The sequence below is a fragment of the Mobula birostris genome, chromosome 7 (genome assembly GCF_030028105.1).
Source record: "Mobula birostris isolate sMobBir1 chromosome 7, sMobBir1.hap1, whole genome shotgun sequence".
NCBI lineage: Eukaryota > Metazoa > Chordata > Chondrichthyes > Myliobatiformes > Myliobatidae > Mobula > Mobula birostris.
The window spans coordinates 174,340,256-174,365,630 of record NC_092376.1 but is presented as its reverse complement, the minus strand read 5'-3'; the positions used below and the strand labels follow the sequence as shown (position 1 = coordinate 174,365,630).

At 44.2% G+C, this 25,375-nt stretch overlaps 1 protein-coding gene across 2 annotated transcripts in view; it reads right to left on the bottom strand.

Annotated features, from left to right (window-relative positions):
- LOC140200581 (alpha-1,3-mannosyl-glycoprotein 4-beta-N-acetylglucosaminyltransferase B) overlaps positions 1 to 25,375 on the bottom strand; it is a 431,883-nt gene that overhangs the window by 131,707 nt on the left and 274,801 nt on the right. For both annotated transcript variants that reach the window (XM_072264115.1, XM_072264112.1), the window contains exon 10: positions 13,942 to 14,049. In XM_072264115.1, coding sequence (XP_072120216.1) covers positions 13,942 to 14,049 — 108 coding nt within the window. The remainder of the gene's footprint in view (positions 1 to 13,941; positions 14,050 to 25,375) is intronic.

Sequence of the window (25,375 nt, the reverse complement as noted above, 5' to 3'; positions counted from 1 at the left end):
TTTAGATTTTCAAAAGGCTTTTGACAAGGTCCCACACAGGAGATTAGTGTGCAAATTTAAAGCACACGGTATTGGGGGTAAGGTATTGATGTGGATAGAGAATTGGTTGGCAGACAGGAAGCAAAGAGTGGGAATAAATGGGACCTTTTCAGAATGGCAGGCAGTGACTAGTGGGGTACCGCAAGGCTCAGTGCTGGGACCCCAGTTGTTCACAATATATATTAATGACTTGGATGAGGGAAGTAAATGCAGCATCTCCAAGTTTGCGGATGACACGGAGCTGGGTGGCAGTGTTAGCTGTGAGGAGGATGCTAAGAGGATGCAGGGTGACTTGGATAGGTTAGGTGAGTGGGCAAATTCATGGCAGATGCAATTTAATGTGGATAAGTGTGAAGTTATCCACTTTGGTGGCAAAAACAGGAAAACAGATTATTATCTGAATGGTGGCCGATTAGGAAAAGGGGAGGTGCAAAAGACCTGGGTGTCATTATACACCAGTCATTGAAAGTGGGCATGCAGGTACAGCAGGCGGTGAAAAAGGCGAATGGTATGCTGGCATTTATAGCAAGAGGATTCAAGTACAGGAGCAGGGAGGTACTACTACAGTTGTACAAGGCCTTGGTGAGACCACACCTGGAGTATTGTGTGCAGTTTTGGTCCCCTAATCTGAGGAAAGACATCCTTGCCATAGAGGGAGTACAAAGAAGGTTCACCAGATTGATTCCTGGGATGGCAGGACTTTCATATGATGAAAGATTGGATGAACTAGGCTTATACTCGTTGGGATTTAGAAGATTGAGCGGGGATCTGATTGAAACATATAAAATCCTAAAGGGATTGGACAGGCTAGATGCAGGAAGATTGTTCCCGATGTTAGGGAAGTTCAGAACGAGGGGTCACAGTTTGAGGATAAAGGGGAAGCCTTTTAGGACCGAGATTAGGAAAAACTTCTTCACACAGAGGGTGGTGAATCTGTGGAATTCTCTGCCAGTTCATTGGCTATATTTAAGAGGGAGTTAGATGTGGCCCTTGTGGCTAAAGGGATCAGGGGGTATGGAGGGAAGGCTGGTACAGGGTTCTGAGTTGGGTGATCAGCCATGATCATACTGAATGGCGGTGCAGGCTCGAAGGTCCGAATGGCCTACTCCTGCACCTATTTTCTATGTTTCTAAAGGGGGTGTTACTAAGTACTGCCGTGCAGGGTGCCCAAACTTTCGCTTCGGGCCCTTTTCCTTTTTTGTTATTTTGGAACAGTGAAAGATGGAAATAAAAAAGTTTTCTTCATTAAAATTCTAAAGACTTTGACCCCAGCATCTGCAGAGTATTTTGTGTTTACTAAAGAAATGCGTCATCTTTAACTTTATGCCTTTTGGAAATCAGTTCATCTTTTACTCGCTTAGCTATTCACAGTAACAGAAATTTTGACTAGGGGTGCCCAAACTTTTGCATGCCACTGTATGTACTTTGATAATAAATTTACTTTGAACTTTGAACTACAAGCAGGTTTTTTCCACTGAGGTTGGGTGAGACTAGAACTAGAGTAAAAGGTGAAGATGGCAGTGCGGGAGGAGAAGATGGCAGCGCGATGCAGCGCGGGCAGCTCTCCAGTGAAATGATATTGTATCCCTTAAATAGGGGCTGTGGACAATTCTGATTTGATGAAGACAGACGTGAGAAGCGGAGGAACATCCAGAGAAATTTCTGGAATGCCTGGTTCGCTGCTGTTGTTACTGTGCGATCGAGAATCTCCGAAGGGTAGGCCCCAAAATCCCCAGCTTTGCCTGCTCCTGGCGACCGTGGCTGAGGTCGAAACGTTCGGATAGAGATGGTGCTTGGTACTCGGTGTCGGAGGGCTGATCAGAGCTCGACGTTTTCGGACGACTCAGAGTCGGACTGTGGTCGGGCATTGCAGGGAGAATTTTCTTCCTTCTCCCATCTGCGTGAGATGTGGGACTTTCAAGAAACTTTGAACTTTTTTACTGTGCTATGGACTGTTCTTCATCAAGTTATGGTACTGTTGCACTGTTGTAACTATATGTTATAATTATGTGGTTTTGTTAGTTTTTCAGTCTTGGTCTGTCCTGTGTTTTTGTGATATCACACCGGAAGAATATTGTATCATTTCTTAATACACGCATTACTAAATGACAATAAAAGAGGACTGCGTGTCCACATAATCTAATCTAATATTTAAGGGGAACCTGAGGGGAAACTTCTTCACTCAGAGAGCGGTGAGAGTGTGGAACAAGCTGCCAATGCAAGTGGTGGATGCCAGCTCAATTGCAACATTTAACAGGAGTTTGGATAGGTACATGGATGATAGGAATATGGAGAGCTATGGTCCCAGTGCAGGTGTATGGGTCCAGGCAGAATGACAGCTTGGCATTGACTGTGTTGTAGTATTCTATGAAAGACTTTCTACAGATGTGTAATAGAGAGTGTATTGATTGGCTGCATCGTGGCCTGGTATGGAAACACCAATGCCTATGAACAGAAAATCCTACAAAAGCTACTGCATTTGGCCTAACACATCACGGATAAAGCCCTCCTAACCATTGAGCACATCTGCATGAAACATTGTCGGAGGAAAGCAGCATCCATCATCGGAGATCCCCACCATCCAAGTAATGCTCTTTTCTCATTGCTGCCATCAGGTAGAAGGTACAGGACCTTCAGGAGTTGCATCACCAGGTTCAAGAACAGTTACTACCACTCAACCATCAGACTCTTGAACATAAGGGGATAACTACACTCAGTTGCCCATCCATTGAGATCTTCCCACACCAATGATCTCACTTTAAAGATTCTTTATCTTGTTAGCTCATGTTCTCATTATTTATTGCTATTTACTTATATTTGCATTTGCAGTTTGTCATCTACTCTCTGGTTTATCTTTCATTGATCCTATTATAGCTACTATTCTATAGATTTGAGATGAATATGCCCACAGGAAAAGGAACCTCAGGTTTGTACATGGTGACATATGTGTACTTGATAATAAAGTTAGCTTTGAACTTTGAAGTTTCCCTATGCCAAGTGGCCGCAAATCCAGCAGCACACAGTAGGGGGTGCTATTGAGCTTAACTAGATCTCTGACTGGACTGGGATCTGGTAGCACAGACTACAATTCACTTCACTGTGTAGGTGTGAAAATTTTAAACATGTAGTCTGTTGCATAGGAGCAAGAATCCCTCGAGTCACCAAAAAAAAAGATGGCTGCCTCATACATAACTGTTTAGATTCACCTTATAGCATTCCCCACGCATGCAGAGCCTTCCTCTGCCCACCTACATCACCACAGCCCTGGTAACCAGCCCTATCTACCCAGCAAGCTGGGATGTGATGTCTGGGCAGGGAGCTTACTGTTTGTATAACTGGAAAATTAAAGTGATTGATTAAACAGGGAGCTTACTCTTTGTATAACTGGAAACAAAGTGATTGATTAAATTTGATTGAAAAAGTTTAGAGAAAAGGTGGAGTATTGATTGCAGCTCTGGTTCCCTACCTACAAGAAGGATATCACTAAGATTGAAAGAGTGCAGAGGAAATTTACAAGGACGTTGTCAGGACTTGAGGACCTGAGTCACAGGGAAAGATTGAATAGTTATGACTTTATTCCCAGGGTGCAGGAGAATGAAGGGAGATTTGATAGAGATGTACAAAGTTTGTGAGAGGTACAGATACGGTAAATGCAAGCAGGCATTTTCCCACTGAGACTGAGTGAGACTAGAGGTGAAGGGTTTAGGGTGAAAGGTGAAACGTTTAAGGGAAACATGAGCAGGAAATTCTTCACTCAGAGGGTGGAATAAGCTGACAGCACAAGAGGTGGATGCAAGTTGGATTGCAACATTTAAGAGAAGTTTGGATAAGTACATAGATCGGAGGGGTATGGAGGGCGATGGTTCAGGTGTGGGTCAATGGGTCCAGGCAGAATAAAATAGTTCTGCATGGATTAGATGGATCAAAGGGCCTGTTTTGGTGTTGTAGTGCTATGAATCATAAAGGAGTATAGGGAGGGTGAACACACAGACTTCTTCCCAGAGAAAGGGCATCAAAAGCTAAAGGGCAAAGGTAAAAGTGGCAGAGATTTGAAGGGTAACTTCTCCCTGAGTGTGGTCACTATATGGAATAAGCCAGCAGTGGCTGTGGCAGCTACAATAACAACATTGAAAAGGCACTTGGGCAGGTAAAATTAATATTAAGGATAGCTCTATTTATCACATGTATATCAAAACACACAATAAATTGCTCCATTTGCATTTGATCAAATCAACAAGGATTGTGTAGGGCAGCTGGTCAGTGACGCCACGCTTCCAGCACCAACACAGCATGCCCATGACTTAGTAACTGGAACCTATACGTTTTTGGAACGAGAGAGGAAACTGGAGCAGCTGAAAGAAACCCGTGCAGTCACAGGGAGAATGTACAAACTCCTTACAGACAGGAATGGCAATCGAACCCCAACCTTACAGCTGGCACTTAAAGCGATGCACTAATCGCTATGGCACCATGCTGCCACACCTTGGATAGAAAGAGTTCAGAGGGATATGAGCCAAATGAGGGTAAATAGGACCAGCATCCTGGTCAGCAGGGATGAGTTGGGCCGAAGGACCTGTCCCCATGCTGCATTACAGTGTGGACCTAGAGCACAGCTGGAGCACAAAGATTCGAAGTTCAAAGTAAATTTATTATCAAAGTACATGCAGGTCACCATACACAACCCTGAGGTTCACAGTAAATACAAAGAAACACAATAGAATCAATGGAAAACTACACACAACAAAGGCAGACAAACAACCTAAGTGTAAAAGATGATAAACTTTGCAAATACAAAAAGAACAAAAATAAAAATAAACAATATATCAAGATTACAAGTAGGATAGATAAAGGGATGCAGTAGATGTTGTATATTTGGACTTTCAGAAGGCCTTTGACAGGGTGCCACATAAGAGCCCATGGTATTACAGGAAAGTTACTGTTATGGTTAGAGCATTTGCTGATTGGTCGGAGGCAGCGAGTAGGAATAAAAGGATCCTTTTCTGGTTGTCTGGCAGTGACTAGTGGTGTTCCGCAGGGGTCGGTGTTGGGACCACTTCTTTTTATGCTGTATATCAATGATTTAGATGATGGAATAGATCAGAATCAGGTATCTTATCACCGGCATGTGTCGTGAAATTTGTTAACTTAGCAGCAGCAGTTCAATGCAATACATAATCTAGCAGAGTGAAAAAAATAATAAAATAAAACATAATAATAAATAAACAAGTAAGTCAATTAAGTATATTGAATAGATTTTAAAAAGTGCAAAAACAGAAATACTGAATATTAAAAAAAAGTGAGGTAGTGTCCAAAGATTCAGTGTCCATTTAGGAATCGGATGGCAGAGGGGAAGAAGCTGTTCCTGAATTGCTGAGTGTGTGCCTTCAGGCTTCTGTACCTCCTACCTGATGGTAACAGTGAGAAAAGGACATGCCCTGGGTGCTGGAGATACTTAATAATGGATGTTGCCTTTTGGAGACACCGCTCCCTAAAGATATCCTGGGTACTTTGTAGGACCCAAGATGGAGCTGACCAGATTTACAATCTTCTGCAGCTTCTTTCGGTCTTGTGAAGTAGCCCCTCCATACTAGACAGTGATGCAGCCTGTCAGAATGCTCTCCATGGTACAACTATATAAGTTTTTGAGTGTATTTGTTGACATACCAAATCTCTTCAAACTCCTAATAAAAGTATAGCCGCTGTCTTGCCTTCTTTATAACTACATTGATATGTTGAGACCAGGTTAGATCCTCAGAGATCTTGACACCCAGGAACTTGAAGCTGCTCACTCTCTCCACTTCTGATCCCTCTATGAGGATTGGTATCTGCTCCTTTGTCTTACCCTTTCTGAAGTCCACAATCAGCTCTTCTGTCTTACTGATGTTGAGTCCCAGGTTGTTGCTGTGGCACCATTCCACCAGTTGGCATATCTCACTCCTGTATGTCCCCTCGTCACCACCTGAGATTCTACCAACAATGGTTGTATCATCAGCAAATTTATAATGGTATTTGAGCTACGTCTAGCCACACAGTCATGTGTATATAGAGAGTAGAGCAGTGGGCTGAGCACACATCTCTGAGGTGCGCCAGCGTTGATCATCAGCGAGGAGGATATGCTATCATCAATCTGCACAGACTGTGGTCTTCCGGTTAAGAAGTCGAGGATTCAATTGCAGATTCAATTACAGAGGCCCAGGTTCTGCAACTTCTCAATCAGGACTGTGGGAACGATGTTACTAAATGCTGAGCTATAGTCGATGAAAAGCATCCTGACGTAGCTGTTTGTGTTGTCCAGGTGGTCTAAAGCCGTGTGGAAAGCCACTGATATGGAGTCTGTTGTTGACCTATTGTGGCGATAGGCAAATTGCGAGGGGGCCAGGTCCTTGCTGAGGCAGGAGTTCAGTCTAGTCATGACCAACCTCTCAAAGCATTTCATCACTGTCGATGTGAGTGCTACCGGGCGATAGTCATTAAGGCAGCTCACGTTATTCTTCTTAGGCACTGATATAATTATTGCCTTTTTGAAGCAAGTGGGAACTTCTGCCCATAGCAGTGAGAGGTTGAAAATGTCCTTGAATACTCCTGCTAGTTAGTTGGCACAGTTTTTCAGAGCCTTACCAGGTACTCCATCGGGACCTTCTGCCTTGCGAGGGTTCACTCTCTTTAAAGACAGTTTAACGTTGGCCTCTGAGGCAGAGATCACAGGGTCATCAGGTGCAGCAGGGATCTTCACAGCTGTAGTTGTGTTCTTCCTTTCAAAGCGGGCATAGAAGGCATTGAGTTCATCTGGTAGTGAAGCATCGCTGTCATTCATGCTATTGGGTTTCGTTTCATACGAAGTAATGTCTTGCAGGGCCTGCCAGTGTTGCCGTGCATCCGATGTCACCTCTAACTTCATTCAAAATTGTCTCTTCGTCCTTGAAATAACCTTCCGCAAATCATATCTGGTTTTCTGGTACAGGCCTGGGTTGCTAGACTTGAATTCCACAGGTCTAGCCTTCAGCAGATGACGGACCTCCTAGTTCATCCACGGCGTTTGGTTTGGGAATGTACAGTAAGTCTTTGTGGGCACACACTCATCCACACAGGTTTTAATGAAGTCGGTAACAACAGCAGCATCCCATCCGAGCTTTGTTGCCAAGTTTGCAGATGAATCAAAGATTGGTGTAGGGGCAGGTAGTGTTGAGGAAACAAAATGACTGCAGAAGGACCTAGACAGATTAGGAGAATGGGTAAGAAAGTGGCAAATAAAATACGTTGGTCATGCACTTTGGTGGAAGAAATTAATGCGCAGATTATTTTCTCAACAGGGAGAAAATCCAAAAATCTGAGATGCAAAGGGACTTGGGAGTCCTTGTGCAGAACTCCCTTAAGGTTAACTTGCAGGTAGAGTTGGTGATGAGGAAAACAAATGTAATGTAAGCATTCATTCCAAGAGTCTAGAATAAAAGAGCAGGGATGTGATGATGAGCAGGGCCGGATTAACCTAGTACAAAAGTAGCATATGCTACGGGCCCTGCATTTCCAGGGCCCCGCAATAAATGCTTGCAAGCTGCAGTCTGGTGAAATCAGCATCTCACCATTGTGTTGCCCTTAAGGCATTTATTTAACTTTATTAAATTTCCGCTTTAAATAATTTGTTTGTAACTATTTTCTAGTTGAAGTTAAATGTTGATAACTATGTTGTAGTTTAACAAATGGTAAAATTTATTGTTTATGGTATATCGCAGCGTGAAATGATTTCAGTTTCGCCGCGTCTTGTGGGTACCTTCCATTTCGGGAAAGACAGAAAGGAGGGGGCCTGCGTGAGCAGCACGAGGGTGAAAAGCTCCATCTCCACCCACAAAGAAACGTTATAGAAGCAACGCCGTAAGTTCATACAACAGTAGACGTGTTGAAGTAACTATAGTAACGCGGATTCTGTTAAAAGTAGCGTCGGTTGATGAGGTTATTTACAAGTATTTACAATGCAAGTGTGGTGTAGGGAATGAAACAGACACTGAATATGTTTAGTATTATTTTATGAACAGTTTACACCATACGATGTCAATGTGGAAGACTGAACAGTAAACGGTCAACTTTACTGCGACTCTGTCTTCATTGGCTCTGGTTTAACCTGGTGTTTAGTCAGAGTTTCAACACACTGCACGAGAACACTACACACCGTGTTCTCACGACGATCTGGCAACGCTGTTGTTTTCATGTTGGGGAGCTGCATGCTGCATGGTATGTGTGTGCAGGCATGTGCTGGCTCCTTGCTGTGTTGTGGTGATCTTTGTGCTATCTCCCACGCACCCAAGGGGCTGCAGTGTGCACTGTTACGCCGCTGACTTTGACTGTGCGCTATGTTTTGCCGTCTGGACCAGATGAAAGATTTGTGAAGTTTTTGGACATGGAAGGTCATAGTGCTGAACAGTTCGCTCAAAATTTACTTAACTTGTTAAAGAAAAATGACATTGATATAAAAGACTGCCGTGGTCAAAGTTATGACAATGCCACCAACATGAGTGGCAAGTATAGTGGCTTACAAGCACGAATTAAAGAGCTGAATGAGTTTGCGGATTACATTCCATGTTTTGCACATTCACTAAATTTGGTTTGAAAATATGCTGCTGAATGTTGTCAAGAAGCATCAATTTTCTTTCAATTTGTAGAAAGACTGTAGACATTTTTTTCTGCTTCTACTTATCAGTGGGATTTCCTTTCTGCTGCATTATCTGATGGTGGTGCTCATTTGCCCATTGTGAAAAGAATGTCAGATACTAGGTGGTCAGCTCATGCAGATGCAACAAAATCACTTTTACACACTTTTCTGCAATAAAACAAGTCTTGGACGACATTTCAAATAACAATGATCAGAAGGCAGATTATCGACAACAGGCTCGTGGACTACTTCCAACCATGAGGTTGGAAACAGGAATAATGGTCATATTGTGGGATCAAGTATTACAGCATTTTCAAATGACCAGTGCTTCTCTGCAATCTTCTGGCCAAGACTTGAACATAGCTTGTGCACTCTATGAACCCTTGCATGGATATATTCAAGCTATGTGGTCTACTTTTTCAGACATTGAGCAAAAAGCCAAGGATCTGACTAAGTGTGAAGATTATCAACAGCAAACTCAAAGAAAACTCAAGCAAAATCACGCGGATGATGGTTTCAGTGGTTCCAGCGCTCTTGATCCACTTGTTGAATCTCAAACACCTTCTCAAAAGTTTAAAAGCCGAACATTTCTTGCCATTATTCACAGCTTGCTTTCTGCCCTGTCAAAAACGCAGAAAACTTATCTAAAGGTGAATGGTGTTTTTGGATTCCTTCATCAGTTACAGTCGTTTACACCTGAAGAGGTTGTAACGAGGTCATCAAATCTTATTAAATCATAAGATTTAAAAGAGCGATCCAGAGAAAGTGGCTCACCTGAGGACTGGGAGAAATTCAGAGTTCAGCAGAGGAGGACAAAGGGCTTAATTAGGAAGGGGAAAAAAGATTATGAGAGAAAACTGGCAGGGAACATAAAAACAGACTGTAAAAGCTTTTATAGATATGTAAAAAGGAAAAGACTGGTAAAGACAAATGTAGGTCCCCTGCAGACAGAAACGGGTGAATTGATTATGGGGAGCAAGGACATGGCAGACCAATTGAATAATTACTTTGGTTCTGTCTTCACTAAGGAGGACATAAATAATCTTCCAGAAATAGTAGGGGACAGAGGGTCCAGGGAGATGGAGGAACTGAGCGAAATACATGTCAGTAGGGAAGTGGTGTTAGGTAAATTGAAGGGATTGAAGGCAGATAAATCCCCAGGGCCAGATGGTCTGCATCCCAGGGTGCTTAAGGAAGTAGCCCAAGAAATAGTGGATGCATTAGTGATAATTTTTCAAAACTCGTTAGATTCTGGACTAGTTCCTGAGGATTGGAGGGTGGCTAATGTAACTCCACTTTTTAAAAAAGGAGGGAGAGAGAAACCGGGGAATTATAGACCGGTTAGCCTAACGTCGGTGGTGGGGAAACTGCTGGAGTTAGTTATCAAGGATGTGATAACAGCACATTTGGAAAGCAGTGAAATGATCGGACAAAGTCAGCATGGATTTGTGAAAGGAAAATCATGTCTGACGAATCTCATAGAATTTTTTGAGGATGTAACTAGTAGAGTGGATAGGGGAGAACCAGTGGATGTGGTATATTTGGATTTTCAAAAGGCTTTTGACAAGGTCCCACACAGTAGATTAGTGTGCAAACTTAAAGCACACGGTATTGGGGGTAAGGTATTAGTGTGGGTGGAGAATTGGTTAGCAAACAGGAATCAAAGAGTGGGAATAAACGGGACCTTTTCAGAATGGCAGGCGGTGACTAGTGGGGTACTGCAAGGCTCAGTGCTGGGACCTCAGTTGTTTACAATATATATTAATGACTTGGATGAGGGAATTAAATGCAGCATCTCCAAGTTTGCGGATGACACGAAGCTGGGTGGCAGTGTTAGCTGTGAGGAGGATGCTAAGAGGATGCAGGGTGACTTGGATAGGTTGGGTGAGTGGGCAAGTTCATGGCAGATGCAACTTAATGTGGATAAATGTGAAGTTATCCACTTTGGTGGCAAAAATAGGAAAACAGATTATTATCTGAATGGTGGCCGATTAGGAAAAGGGGAGGTGCAACGAGACCTGGGTGTCATTATACACCAGTCATTGAAAGTGGGCATGCAGGTACAGCAGGCGGTGAAAAAGGCGAATGGTATGCTGGCATTTATAGCGAGAGGATTCGAGTACAGGAGCAGGGAGGTACTACTGCAGTTGTACAAGGCATTGGTGAGACCACACCTGGAGTATTGTGTGCAGTTTTGGTTCCCTAATCTGAGGAAAGACATCCTTGCCATAGAGGGAGTACAAAGAAGGTTCACCAGATTGATTCCTGGGATGGCAGGACTTTCATATGAAGAAAGACTGGATGAACTGGGCTTGTACTCGTTGGAATTTAGAAGATTGAGGGGGGATCTGATTGAAACGTATAAGATCCTAAAGGGATTGGACAGGCTAGATGCAGGAAGATTATTCCCGATGTTGGGGAAGTCCAGAACGAGGGGCCACAGTTTGAGGATAGAGGGGAAGCCTTTTAGGACCGAGATTAGGAAAAACTTCTTCACACAGAGAGTGGTGAATCTGTGGAATTCTCTGCCACAGGAAACAGTTGAGGCCAGTTCATTGGCTATATTTAAGAGGGAGTTAGATATGGCCCTTGTGGCTATGGGGGTCAGGGGGTATGGAGGGAAGGCTGGGGCGGGGTTCTGAGTTGGATGATCAGCCATGATCATAATGAACGGCGGTGCAGGCTCGAAGGGTCGAATGGCCTACTCCTGCACCTATTTTCTATGTTTCTATGTTTCTATATCCAGAAGACCTGGAAGAAAGTCTTCATGAAGAATTTGTGCAGTTTACTGAACTGTTGAAAACTGATCTTACTTCTCATATTGAAGCCAAACAAGACCTTGTAGAGTTACAGTTGTACCATTTGATTACTAACAATTCTTTGGAGTCATGTTTTCCAAATGTAGAAAATGCCTTGTGCATCTATTTGTCACTCACGGTTACCAACTGCAGTGGAGAACGCTGATTTTCAAAACTGAAAGGATTAAAAATGAACTAAGGAGCACCATGGGTCAAAACAGATTGAACAATCTCACTCTAATGAGCATTGAACATGAACTTCTGTGTGAAATAGACATTTCCAGTATCATCAACAAATTTGCTCATGCTAAATCTAGAAAGTGTAAATTTTAAATTGTAGTTTTGTTACTTCTGACATTTGAAATTGATACTTACATGTAAGTAATACTATTACTGAAGTGTCAGGCATTTGTCGTATTATCTGGCTGTATAGCAAATTAAAAAAATGAATTACTTTACTATGCAAGTAAATAATTTATGATTTAATACATGTGCATTTTTTAAATTTAGGGCCCCTTTATAACATATGCTACAGGCCCTGCACTAGCTTAATCCGGCCCTGATGATGAGGCTTTATAAGGCATTGGTGAGGCGTCACCTTGAGTATTATGAACAGTTTTGGGCTCCTTATCTAGGGAAAGATGCACTGGCATTGGAGAGGGCTCAGAGGAGGTTCACAAGGATGATTTCAGGAATGAAAGGGTTATCATATCAGGAACATTTAATGGCTCTGGGCTTGTACTCGCTGGAATTTAGAAGGACGAGGGGGAATCTCATTCAAACCTTTTGAATGTTGAAAGGCCCAGACTGAGTAGATATGGAAAGAATGTTTCCCATGGTGGAGGAGTCTAGGACAAGAGGGTACAATCTCAGGATAGAGGGGCGTCCATTTAAAACAGAGATGTGGAGAAATTTCCTTAGCCGGAGGGTGGTGAATTTGAGGAATTTGTTATGACAGGCAGCTGTGGAGACTAGGCTGTTGGGTGTATTTAAGGCGGGGATTGATAGGTCTTGATTGGCCATAGCATCAAGGTTATGGGGAGAAGGAAGGGGAGTGGAGCTGAGGGGAGAGGTGGGGGGAAAGGATCAGCCATGATTGAATTGTGGAGCAGACTTGATGGGCCAAATGGTGTAATTCTGCTCCTATGTCTTATGGTGTTATGTCTCCTTGAGATGAAGAATCCTTGAAAGTGAGTCTATAGGTTGTGGGAACAGTTCAGTAAGTTGAGTGAAGTTAACCCCTCTGGTTCAAAAGCCTAATGGCTAAGGGGTAATAACTGTTCCTGAACCTGGTAGTGTGGGTCCTGTGGCTTCTCTACCGCCTTCCTGATGTCAGCAGCTCAAAGAGAGCATGAAGATCAGCAAGAGAACGTGCTTGGTCTTCATTTTACAAGAGCAGGATAAAGGACTGCAGGTGAAGATGGTGAGCACCAAAGTAGCGGAGCAGTTAGCACGATGCTATTACAGCACAGAGCGTCAGAGTTCGGCGTTCAGCTCCATCGTTATCTGTAATGAGTCTGTACGGGTGGATTTCTTCCGGATGCTCTGGTTTCCTGCCACATTCCAAACACATACTGGTTAGTAGGCCTGTTGGCCATCGTAAATTTTCCTGTGATTAGTCTAGGGTTACAACTGGGGATCGCTGGGTGGTATGGCTGAAAGGACCGGAAGGACCTGTTCCGTGCAGCATCGCAATAAATCAATTTTAAAAATATACAAGAATTATAGCAGGACCGAGAGGTTTCACAAGGCTGAAGAGAAAACTGACCTGTTAAATGATTAAAATTCTGAAAGCATTTTTGTGCGGGTGATAAAGATCTCCAGCTCATGAGCAACAGAGTCAGGAGGAAACAGGAAATTCAGGACAAAAGGCTTGCACCAGAATCCTGCTCTCAGTCACAGAGAGGGGTGGTGGCAGATATCAGAGATTACAGAGGAGGAATGTGGCAGTGAGAGGATGGAGGATGAGGGGGAGCAGTTGCTCTGTGCCAGATTTCTGAAACAGAATCTCCCACACAAAAGAGGTTAACTAGATATTTATTGCTTATTTATTTATTACTATTTCTTTTTTTTCCCCTCACTTTGTATTTGCAGTTTGTTATCTTTTCCGTCTTTGTCAGAATCAGAATCAGGTTTACTATCACTGGCATATGTTGTGACATTTGTTGTTTTGTGGTTGTGTGCGGATTTTCCTTGATGCTATTGTGTTTCTTTGTATTTAATGTGAATGCCTGCAAGAGAATGAATCTCAGGGTTGTATAAGGTGACATATACGTATTTGATAATGAATCTACTTTGAATGTTGAACTTGATGCAGGGCTACAGAACCGATGAGTGTCAGCTCCAAATGAGAGAGGGTCTTGGAACGTTCCAGAAGACCGTTTCTTAATCTCAGGCTTTCTCTTGGGTTACCCAGTTCACAGCAGAACTCTGAATAGGAAATCACATTGCTGAACTTACTTTTAACTTCTGGATCTTTCCGGCCAGTGAGGAATGCGTCCCAACATGCTGGAAGAGGGAGGGCTTGAAACGGATTCGAAGGTTTGCCTTCTGTCGGTCACAGTGTTTCTGGAAGAGCGAGAGAAAGAGACAGAAATAAATCCTTTTCTGATTGCACCCCTGACAGCTGTTCGTTGCCAAGATGGAGAAATTTTTAATTGCAAAAAAAATGAAGAATATCACAGTAAAATGTCAGCAGAGAATGGTGAAATATTGCGTGCAGCTTGGATGAAATCAAACCAAATAAAACAGATTGATTTGGAGTACAAGCCTGTTAAAATATGTACACAAGTTGCTGCAACAACACTTAACAAATGTACACAAATTGTCCCCAAATCAGATGTTGAAATCGTCAGTCTGATTGGTCACAGGACTGGCCCTACGGCCCACAATGATGTGCCAAACCAGTGACTCCTAATTAATCTTCCCTGCATGTTGACCATGCCCCTCCCTTCTCTGTGCATAGCTAAGACTCTTAAATACTCCCATGTCATCAGCCTCTACCACCCCTGGTAGCACATTCCAGCCACCCATCACTCTGTGTAAGAACAAAATTGGCCCACACACCTCCTTTGAACTTACCCCCTTCTCACCTTATAGGTGGCACAGTGACATAGCGGTTAGCCTAAGTCAATTACAGTGCCAGAAATTTGGGTCCAATTCCTGCCGCTCTCTCTGTGATAATAAACCTGATTTTGATTCTGAGCTATTAAGCAGTTGCTGTCTGCAAGGAGATGATACAATCTCTGTAACCATATGGGTTGCTTCCCACATTATAAAGACGTACAGGTTAAGGTGAGTGAGTTGTGGGCTTGTCACGTCAGTATTGGAATTATGGTGACACCTGTAGGCTGCCCTCACCCGACATCGGCGTGTAACATCATTTACACCGTCATAGCCAGATGACAAACCCAGCACCCGAGTGCCCTCATTACCATCTCGGTTGACTTCAACCATGTTACCATGGCTAGAACACTGCCCAACTTCACGCAGTATGTGAGCTGTACAACCAGAGGGGAGGGGACTCTGGATTTGATATACGCTAACGTTAAGGATGCATACAGCTCCTCTCCCGCCCCCCTCACTGGGAAGGTCAGATCACAACCTGGTGCATCTAAAACCCTGCTACGTGCCTCTGGTGAAGAGTAAACCTACAACCTCGAGGACAGTGAGGGAATGGTCAGAGGAGGCTTATGAGGCGCTCCAGGGTTGTTTTGAGGAGACAGACTGGCAGGCACTCTGTGAGCCACATGGAGAGGATATTGATGGGCTCACAGAGTGCATCACTGATCACATCAACTTCTGTGTGGACTGCAATGTTCCGACAAGAACTGTCCTTTGTTATTCAAATAACAAGCCATGGGTGACAAAGGACATTAAGGACATCCTGAACGTTAAAAAGAGGGCATTTAGAGAGGGAAATAGGGAGCAGCTGAGGGCAATACAGAGGGACCTGAAAGCCAGGATCAGGGAGGCTAAAGACAGGTACAGGAGGAAGCTTGAGTGGAAACTCCAGCAGAACAACATGAGAGAGGTCTGGAGGGGGATGAGGACCATCACTGGGTTCCGGCAAACTAGCAACAGAGGAACTGAAGGCAGTGTGGACAGGGCCGATGAACTTAACCTGTTCTTTAACAGATTTGACAGCGTGGCCCCTGCCCATCCCACACATGAGCCATCTGTTGTCGGCCCCCAACCAACACATATTCCACTCTCCCTTCCTACCCCTCCTCACAGTCCCCCACCCTGCTCTCATGACTATACCCCTTCCCCACACAAAACCACCATGGTGGGCTTCACAGCTGAACAGGTGAGAAGACAGCTGAAACATCTCAACCCAAGCAAGGCTGCAGGACCGGATGGTGTCAGTACCAGAGTGCTCAAAGCCTGTGCCCCTCAGCTATGTGGAGTACTTCGCTATGCATTCAACCTGAGCCTGAGGCTCCAGAGGGTTCCTGTACTGTGGAAGACGTCCTGCCTCGTCCCTGTGCCAAAGATGCCGCGACCCAGTGGCCTCAATGACTACAGACCGGTGGCATTGACCTCCCACATCATGAAGACCCTGGAGAGACTTGTTCTGGAGCTGCTCCGGCCTATGGTCAGACCACACTTAGATCCCCTCCAGTTCACCTACCAGCCCCGACTAGGAGTTGAGGATGCCATCGTCTTCCTGCTGAACCGTGTCTACGCTCACCTGGACAAGCCAGCGAGCACTGTGAGGGTCATGTTTTTTGACTTCTCCAGTGCGTTCAACACCATCCGCCCTGCTCTGCTGGGGGAGAAGCTGACAGCGATGCAGGTGGATGCTTTCCTGGTGTCATGGATTCTTGATTACCTGACTGGCAGACCACAGTACGTGTGCTTGCGACACTGTGTGTCCGACAGAGCGATCAGCAGCACTGGGGCTCCACAGGGGATTGTCTTGTCTCCCTTTCTCTTCAACATTTACACCTTGGACTTCAACTACTGCACAGAGTCTTGTCATCTTCAGAAGTTTTCTGATGACTCTGCCATAGTTGGATGCATCAGCAAGGGAGATGAGGCTGAGTACAGGGCTACGGTAGGAAAATTTGTCACATGGTGTGAGCAGAATTATCTGCAGCTTAATGTGAAAAAGACTAAGGAGCTGGTGGTAAACCTGAGGAGAGCCAAGATACTGGTGACCCCTATTTCCATCCAGGGGGTCAGTGTGGACATGGTGGAGGATTACAAATACCTGGGGATACGAATTGACAATAAACTGGACTGGTCAAGGAACACTGAGGCTGTCTACAAGAAGGGTCAGAGCCGTCTCTATTTCCTGAGGAGACTGAGGTCCTTTAACATCTGCCGGACGATGCTGAGGATGTTCTACGAGTCTGTGGTGGCCAGTGCTATCATGTTTGCTGTTGTGTGCTGGGGCAGCAGGCTGAGGGTGGCAGACACCAAAAGAATCAACAAACTCATTCGTAAGGCCAGTGATGTTGTGGGGATGGAAATGGACTCTCTCACGGTGGCGTCTGAAAAGAGGACGCTGTCTAAGTCGCATGCCATCTTGGTCAATGTCTCCCATCCACTACATAATGTACTGGGTGGGCACAGGAGTACATTCAGCCAGAGACTCATTCCACCAAGATGCAGCACTGAGCGTCATAGGAAGTCATTCCTGCCTGTGGCCATCAAACTTTACAACTCCTTACTTGGAGGGTCAGACACCCTGAGCCAATACGCTGGTCCTGGACTTATTTCATAATTTACTGGCATAATTTACATATTACTATTTAACTATTTATGGTTCTATTACTATTTATTATTTATGGAGCAACTGTAACGAAAACCAATTTCCCCCGGGATTAATAAAGTATGACTATGACTATCCTTGGAATGTGTTGGGCATTGATACTAAATGTTGCATTTCACTGTATTTTTCAATGTTTCAATGTACATGTGAATCAGGTTTATTTTCACTGGGATGTGATGTGAAATTTGTTAACTAAGCAGCAGCAGTTCAATGTAATATATAGAAGAAAAAACACAAAATAAAATAATAATAATAATAAATAAGTATATCAATTACAGTATATATATATAGAAGAGATTAAAAATCATGCAAAACACAGAAATACTATATATATTAAAAATGTGAGGTAGTGTCCAAAGGATCAATGTCCATCTAGGAATCGGATAGCAGAGGGGAAGAAGCTGTTCCTGAATCACTGAGTGTGAGCCTTCAGGCTTCTGTATCTCGTACCTGATGGTAACAGTGAGAAAAGGACATTCCCTGGGTGCTGGAGGTTCTTAATAATGGATGCTACCTTTCTGAGATACTGCTCCTAAAGATGCTAATAAAACTAATTTTTCATCTTAAATGCAGGCCCTTGGGTACAATTACAATTTGTCATATTACAACTCTAAGAAAAAGATATTGGTTGTTCGTTTGATCTTTGTCTTGCATAGATAGACAGGGGTGAGTCTGTGGAACTCATTCCCCATTGTGGCCTGGTCACTGCAATTACAGGTTATAACTGAGTTATTACAATGAATGGGGACTCTCTGTTGTTCCTGATAACACTATAATCTGCAGCGACACACACCCATCCAATGTCACAACCATACCAAGAAAATGGTTCATGAACAGAAGAATCAGGAGGAAACAGGAAGTTCAGGAGAAACTGCACGAGTCAGCTCCCTTTTTGCATACTTATTTAATTCTTCTGTATGTGCTGTCTGTGTGTGTGAGTGTGTGTGTGTGTGTGTGTGTGTGTGTGTGTGTGTGTGTGTGTGTATGTGAGTATTACATACGGTCTATATACAGTATATATAGACTGCATGTGTTATCGTAACTATATGTACTGTGTGTGAGCGAGTGTATGTGATGTGTGTGACTGAGTGTATGTGCTGTGTGTGACCAAGTGTATGTACTGTGTGTGAGTGAGTGTATGTGCTGTGTGTGAGTGAGTGTATGTGCTGTGTGAGTGAGTGTGTGTGCTGTGTGTGACCGAGTGTATGTGCTGTGTGTGACTGATTGTACGTGCCGTGTGTGAGTGAGTGTATGTACTGTGAGTGAGTGAGTGTATGTGCTGTGTGTGAGTGAGTGTATGTGCTGTGTGTGATTGAGTGTATGTGCTGTGTGTGACCGAGTGTATGTGCTGTGTGTGACTGATTGTACGTGCCGTGTGTGAGTGAGTGTATGTGCTGTGTGTGACCGAGAGTATGTGCTGTGTGTGACCGAGTGTATGTGCTGAGCGAGTGAGTGTACGTGCTGTGTGTGAGCTGAGTGTATATGCTGTGTGTGAGCTGAGTGTATGTGCTGTGTGTGTGTGAGAGAGTGTATGTGCTGTGTGAGAGTGAGCGCATGTACTGTGTGTGAGCTGAGCGTATGTGCTGTGTGTGAGTGAGGGTAGGTGCTGTGTGTGAGTGAGTGTATGTGCTGTGTGTGACCGAGTGCAAGTGCTGTGTGTGACCGAGTGCATGTGCTCTGTGTGAGTGAGCGTATGTGCCGTGTGTGAGTGAGCGTATGTGCTGTGTGTGAGTCAGTGCATGTGCTGTGTGTGAGTGAGTGTATGTGCTGTGTGTGACTGAGTGTAAGTGCTGTGTGAGTGAGTGTATGTGCTGAGTGTGACCGAGTGTATGTGCTGTGTGTGAGTGAGGGTATGTGCTGTGTGTGAATGAGTGTATGTGCTGTGTGAGTGAGTGTATGTGCTGTGTGTGTGAGTGTATGTGCTGTGTGTGAGTGAGTGTATGTGCTGTGTGTGAGTGAGTGTATGTGCTGTGTGAGTGAGTGTATGTGCTGTGAGTGTGAGTGTATGTGCTGTGTGTGAGTATATGTGCTGTGTGTGAGTGTATGTGCTGTGAGTGTGAGTGTATGTGCTGTGTGAGTGAGTGTATGTGCTGTGTGAGTGAGTGTATGTGCTGTGAGTCAGTGTATGTGCTGTGTGAGTGAGTGTATGTGCTGTGTGAGTGAGTTTATGTGCTGTGTGTGAGTGTATGTGCTGTGAGTGTGAGTGTATGTGCTGTGTGAGTGAGTCTATGTGCTGTGTGAGTGAGTGTATGTGCTGTGTGAGTGCGTGTATGTGCTCTGTGTGTGAGTGTATGTGCTGTGTGAGTGAGTGTATGTGCTGTGTGAGTGAGTGTATGTGCTGTGTGTGAATGAGTGTTTGTGCTGTGTGAGTGAGTGTATGTGCTGTGTGAGTGAGTGTATGTGCTGTGTGTGAATGAGTGTATGTGCTGTGTGAGTGAGTGTATGTGCTGTGTGTGTGAGTGTATGTACTGTGTGAGTGTATGTGCTGTGTGAGTGAGTGTATGTGCTGTGTGTGTGAGTGTATGTGCTGTGTGTGAGTGAGTGTATGTGCTGTGTGTGAGTGAGTGTATGTGCTGTGTGTGAGTGAGTGTATGTGCTGTGTGAGTGAGTGTATGTGCTCTGAGTGTGAGTGTATGTGCTGTGTGTGAGTGTATGTGCTGTGAGTGTGAGTGTATGTGCTGTGTGAGTGAGTGCATGTGCTGTGTGAGTGAGTGTATGTGCTGTGTGAGTGAGTGTATGTGCTGTGTGTGAATGAGTGTATGTGCTGTGTGAGTGAGTGTATGTGCTGTGTGAGTGAGTGTATGTGCTGTGTGTGAATGAGTGTATGTGCTGTGTGTGAATGAGTGTATGTGCTGTGTGAGTGAGTGTATGTGCTGTGTGTGTGAGTGTATGTGCTGTGTGAGTGTATGTGCTGTGTGAGTGAGTGTATGTGCTGTGAGTGTGAGTGTATGTGCTGTGTGTGAGTGAGTGTATGTGCTGTGTGTGAGTGAGTGTATGTGCTGTGTGAGTGAGTGTATGTGCTGTGCGAGTGAGTGTATGTGCTGTGTGAGTGAGTGTATGTGCTGTGAGTCAGTGTATGTGCTGTGTGAGTGAGTGTATGTGCTGTGTGAGTGAGTGTATGTGCTGTGTGTGAGTGTATGTGCTGTGAGTGTGAGTGTATGTGCTGTGTGAGTGAGTGTATGTGCTGTGAGTGAGTGTATGTGCTGTGTGAGTGCGTGTATGTGCTGTGTGTGAGTGAGTGTATGTGCTGTGTGAGTGCGTGTATGTGCTGTGTGTGTGAGTGTATGTGCTGCGTGAGTGAGTGTATGTGCTGTGTGAGTGAGTGTATGTGCTGTGTGTGAATGAGTGTATGTGCTGTGTGAGTGAGTGTATGTGCTGTGTGAGTGAGTGTATGTGCTGTGTGTGAATGAGTGTATGTGCTGTGTGAGTGAGTGTATGTACTGTGTGTGAGTCAGTGTATGTGCTGTGTGAGTGAGTGTATGTGCTGTGTGTGAGTGAGTGTATGTGCTGTGTGTGAGTGAGTGTATGTGCTGTGTGAGTGTATGTGCTGTGTGTGTGAGTGTATGTGCTGTGTGAGTGAATGTGCTGTGTGAGTGAGTGTATGTGCTGTGTGAGTGAGTGTATGTGCTGTGTGTGAATGAGTGTATGTGCTGTGTGAGTGAGTGTATGTGCTGTGTGTGTGAGTGTATGTACTGTGTGAGTGTATGTGCTGTGTGAGTGAGTGTATGTGCTGTGTGAGTTAGTGTATGTGCTGTGTGTGAATGAGTGTATGTGCTGTGTGAGTGAGTGTATGTGCTGTGTGAGTGAGTGTATGTGCTGTGTGTGAGTGTATGTGCTGTGTGTGAGTGAGTGTATGTGCTCTGAGTGTGAGTGTATGTGCTGTGTGTGAGTGTATGTGCTGTGTGTGAGTGAGTGTATGTACTGTGTGTGAGTCAGTGTATGTGCTGTGTGAGTGAGTGTATGTGCTGTGTGTGAGTGAGTGTATGTGCTGTGTGTGAGTGAGTGTATGTGCTGTGTGAGTGAGTGTATGTGCTGTGTGTGTGAGTGTATGTGCTGTGTGAGTGAGTGTATGTGCTGTGTGTGTGAGTGTATGTGCTGTGAGTGAGTGAGTGTATGTGCTGTATGAGTGAGTGTATGTGCTGTGCGAGTGAGTGTATGTGCTGTGTGTGTGAGTGTATGGGCTGTGCTTCACGTAGCTGTACATGTGTGTATGAGTGAATGAGAATTAAACTTGAACTTGAAAATAGTGAGGTATATTCATGGATCATTGTCCATTCAGTAATCGGGTGACAGAGGGGAAGAAGCTGTTCCTGAGCACGGAAGGTGCATAAACAGACCAAGGCGAATGAAATGGAGGAATGTGGTGGAGGAGGAAGAGACAGGAGGACACAGGCCCTTCTGTGCTGGCCACCTACTACCGATCTCAGCCCAATCCACTTACCCTCCCGACATTCCCAACAACTTCCCCCAGATTCTACACACTGCAGGCAATTTACCCTGGCCAATTAACCCAAAAACCTGCATGTATTTGGATGTGGGAGGAAACCCATATGGTCTGTCATCCGTGTGCTTATCCCAAATGTATCTGCCTCTACTACCACCCCTAGCAGCACCTTCTATGCACCCACCATTCTCTGTGTAAAATACCTACCTCCGACATCCCTCCTATACTTTCCTCCAATTATCTTAAAATTATGCTCCCTCATTTTATCCATTTCCACCCTCGGGAAAAAAGTCTCTGGCTGTCCTTTAGAAACCAGAGAAACCATAGAAACTACAGCACAGAAACAGGCCTTTTTGCCCTTCTTGGCTGTGCCGAACCATTTTCTGCCAAGTCCCACTGACCTGCACACGGACCATATCCCTCCATACACCTCCCATCCATATATCTGTCTAATTTATTCTTAAATGTTAAAAAAGAACCCGCATTTACCACCTCGTCTGGCAGCTCATTCCATACTCCCACCACTCTCTGTGTGAAGAAGCCCCCCCTAATGTCCTCTTTAAACTTTTCCCCCCTCACCCTTAACCTATGTCCTCTGGTTTTTTTCTCATCTTGCCTCAGTGGAAGAAGTCTGCTTGCATTCACTCTATCTATACCCATCATAATTTTATATACCTCCATCAAATCTCCCCTCATCCTTCTACGCTCCAGGGAATAAAGTCCTAACCTATTCAACCTTTCTCTGTAACTGAGTTTCTCAAGTCCGGGCAACATCCTTGCAAACCTTCTCTGCACTCTTTCAACCTTATTTATATCCTTCCTGTAATTTGGTGACCAAAACTGAACACAATACTCCAGATTCAGCCTCACCAATGCCTTATACAACCTCTTCATAACATTCCAGCTCTTATACTCAATACTTTGATTAATAAAGGCCAATGTACTAAAAGCTCTCTTTACGACCCTATCTCCTTGTGACGCCACTTTTAGGGAATTTTGTATCTGTATTCCCAGATCCCTCTGTTCTACTGCACTCCTCAGTGCCTTACCATTAACCCTGTATGTTCTACATTGGTTTGTCCTTCCAACGTGCAATACCTCACACTTGTCTGTATTAAACTCCATCTGCCATTTTTCAGCCCATTTTTCCAGCTGGTCCAAGTCCCTCTGCAGGCTCTGAAAACCTTCCTCAATGTCTACTACACCAGCAAATTTGCTGATCCAATTTACCACATTATCATCCAGATCATTGATATAGATGACGAATAACAATGGACCCAGCACTGATCCATGTGGCACACCACTAGTCACAGGCCTCCACTTGGAGAAGCAATTCTCTACTACCACTCTTTGCCTTCTTCCATTGAGCCAATGTCTAATCCAATTTACCACCTCTCCATGTATACCTAGTGACTGAATTTTCCTAACTAACCTCCCCGGCGGGACCTTGTCAAAGGCCTTACTGAAATCCATGTAGACAATATCCACTGCCTTCCCTTCATCCATTTTCCTGGTAACCTCCTCGAAAAACTCCCAATAGATTGGTCAAACATGACCTACCACGCACAAAGCCATGTTGACTCTCCCTAATAAGTCCCTGTCTATCCAAATGCTTGTAGATTCTGTCTCTTAGTACTCCCTCCAATAACTTACCTACTACCGGCGTTAAACTCACCGGCCTATAATTTCCCAGATTACTTTTCGATCCTTTTTTAAACAACAGAACAACATGAGCCACTCTCCAATCCTCCGGCACCTCACCCGTAGACAGCGACATTTTAAATATTTCTGCCAGGGCCCCCGCAATTTCAACACTAGTCTCCTTCAAGGTCTGAGGGAACACCATGTCAAGTCCCGGGAATTTATCCACTTTAATTTTCTTTCTAAACCTCGTATCATCTTGTACACCTCTGTTAAGTCACCTCTCATCCCTTTTCACTCCAAAGAGAAAAGCCCTAGCTTGCACAATCTATCCTCATAAGACATGATTTTTAATCCAGGTAAATCTTCTCTGCACCCTCTTCAAAGCTTCCATATCCTTTTCATAATTGAACACAAAACTCCAAGCGAGATCTAAGCAGAGTTTTACAGAGCTTCATTATTATCTCGCAGTTTTTGAACTCAATTCCTCAAATAATGAAGACCAACACACCATATGCCTTCTTAACCACTTTATCAACTTTCATGGGAACTTTGAGGAATCAATGGACGTGAATCCCACGATCCCTCTCTTCACACTGCTAAGAATCTTGCCATTAACTCTGTGCTCCTTTCAAATTCAACCTTACACAGTGAACCCATCTGCCACTTTTGATGATGAATCTGCTTTGTTCTCTTCGGGCAGAGCCGTCCAACACACCAGCTGCGATAAAAATAATTTATCACCTTCCTCAACCATTTAAATCTTGTGGAACTCAATCATCGATTTCCTCACTTGCAGGCCACAGCATCTCCACAATCTCAATCAGCATAGCTGCACCACAAGGCTGTGTGCTTAGTCCCCTGCTCTACTCACTTTACACTTATGACTGGGTGGTTAAGGACAGCTTCAATGGCATATTCAAGTTTGCTGATGTTGGCTGAATCAGCATTTAGGAGGGAGATCTGACTGAGTGGTGCCATAACAACCTCTTGCTCAATGTCAGAAAGATCAAGGAGCTGATTATTGAGTTCAAGGGAAGGAAACCAGAGGTCCATGAGCCAATTGTCATCACCATTATCATTTCTGAGGATCTGTCTTGGGCCCAGTTATCCCAGTCAAATGGGATAACTTCACTGAACTTCACTTGACCCATCACTGAACTGTTCCTCCAACCTATGGACTCACTTACGAGGACTCTTCATCTCATGTTCTCCATATTTATTGCTTATTTATTCATTGTTATTTCTTTTTTCTTTTGTATTTGCACAGTTTGTTGTTCTTTGTACGTTGATTGCCTGTCCATCCTATTGGGTGCGGTCTTTCACTGATTCTATTGTGTTTCTTGTATTTACAGTGAATACCCACAAGAAAATGAATCTCAGGGTTGTATATGGTGACATATATTTACTTTGGTGATAAGTATTTGGCAAAAAATAATTTTGGTAAAGTTACTGATCCTCTGAAAATGGTTCTGCCAATCTATCAGCTACCACGTAGACATTAAGCACACAGGTAACATAAAACACCAGAGGCAGCATGGTCAAACTGAGAGCCAGAACGGATCAGTTGCTAAAGTCATTTTATATGACGTCGATGCTTTACAATGTACAATGACAATGTTTGAAGGAGGTCGAGGTCACAGGGAGGATGTACAAACTTCTTACAGACAGTGACAGGAATTGAACCCGGTGTCACTGGCACTATAAAGCGATACATTACCATGCTGCCCTTTTTTTGCAAACAATCCTGCACTAGCATAAATCTCAGTTGCCTTGCAAACAGGGTTTCAGACTGTCTCCAACAACGGTTCAGTTGCTCATTTCAAACAGATTTATCTGATTGCCAGCCCAGTAGAGACGAGGTAAATGCCCCCAATGAATTCAGAGCAGCAGTATCTGAGACTGAAATCAGATCAGTGTGACTACAGAAAAAGCCAGAATTGAACTCCAAACTCTGACACCCTGAGCTGTAATGGTTTCACTGCACAAATCCAAATTGCAGGTCTTGCTTGTAATTGAAACAGAGACAT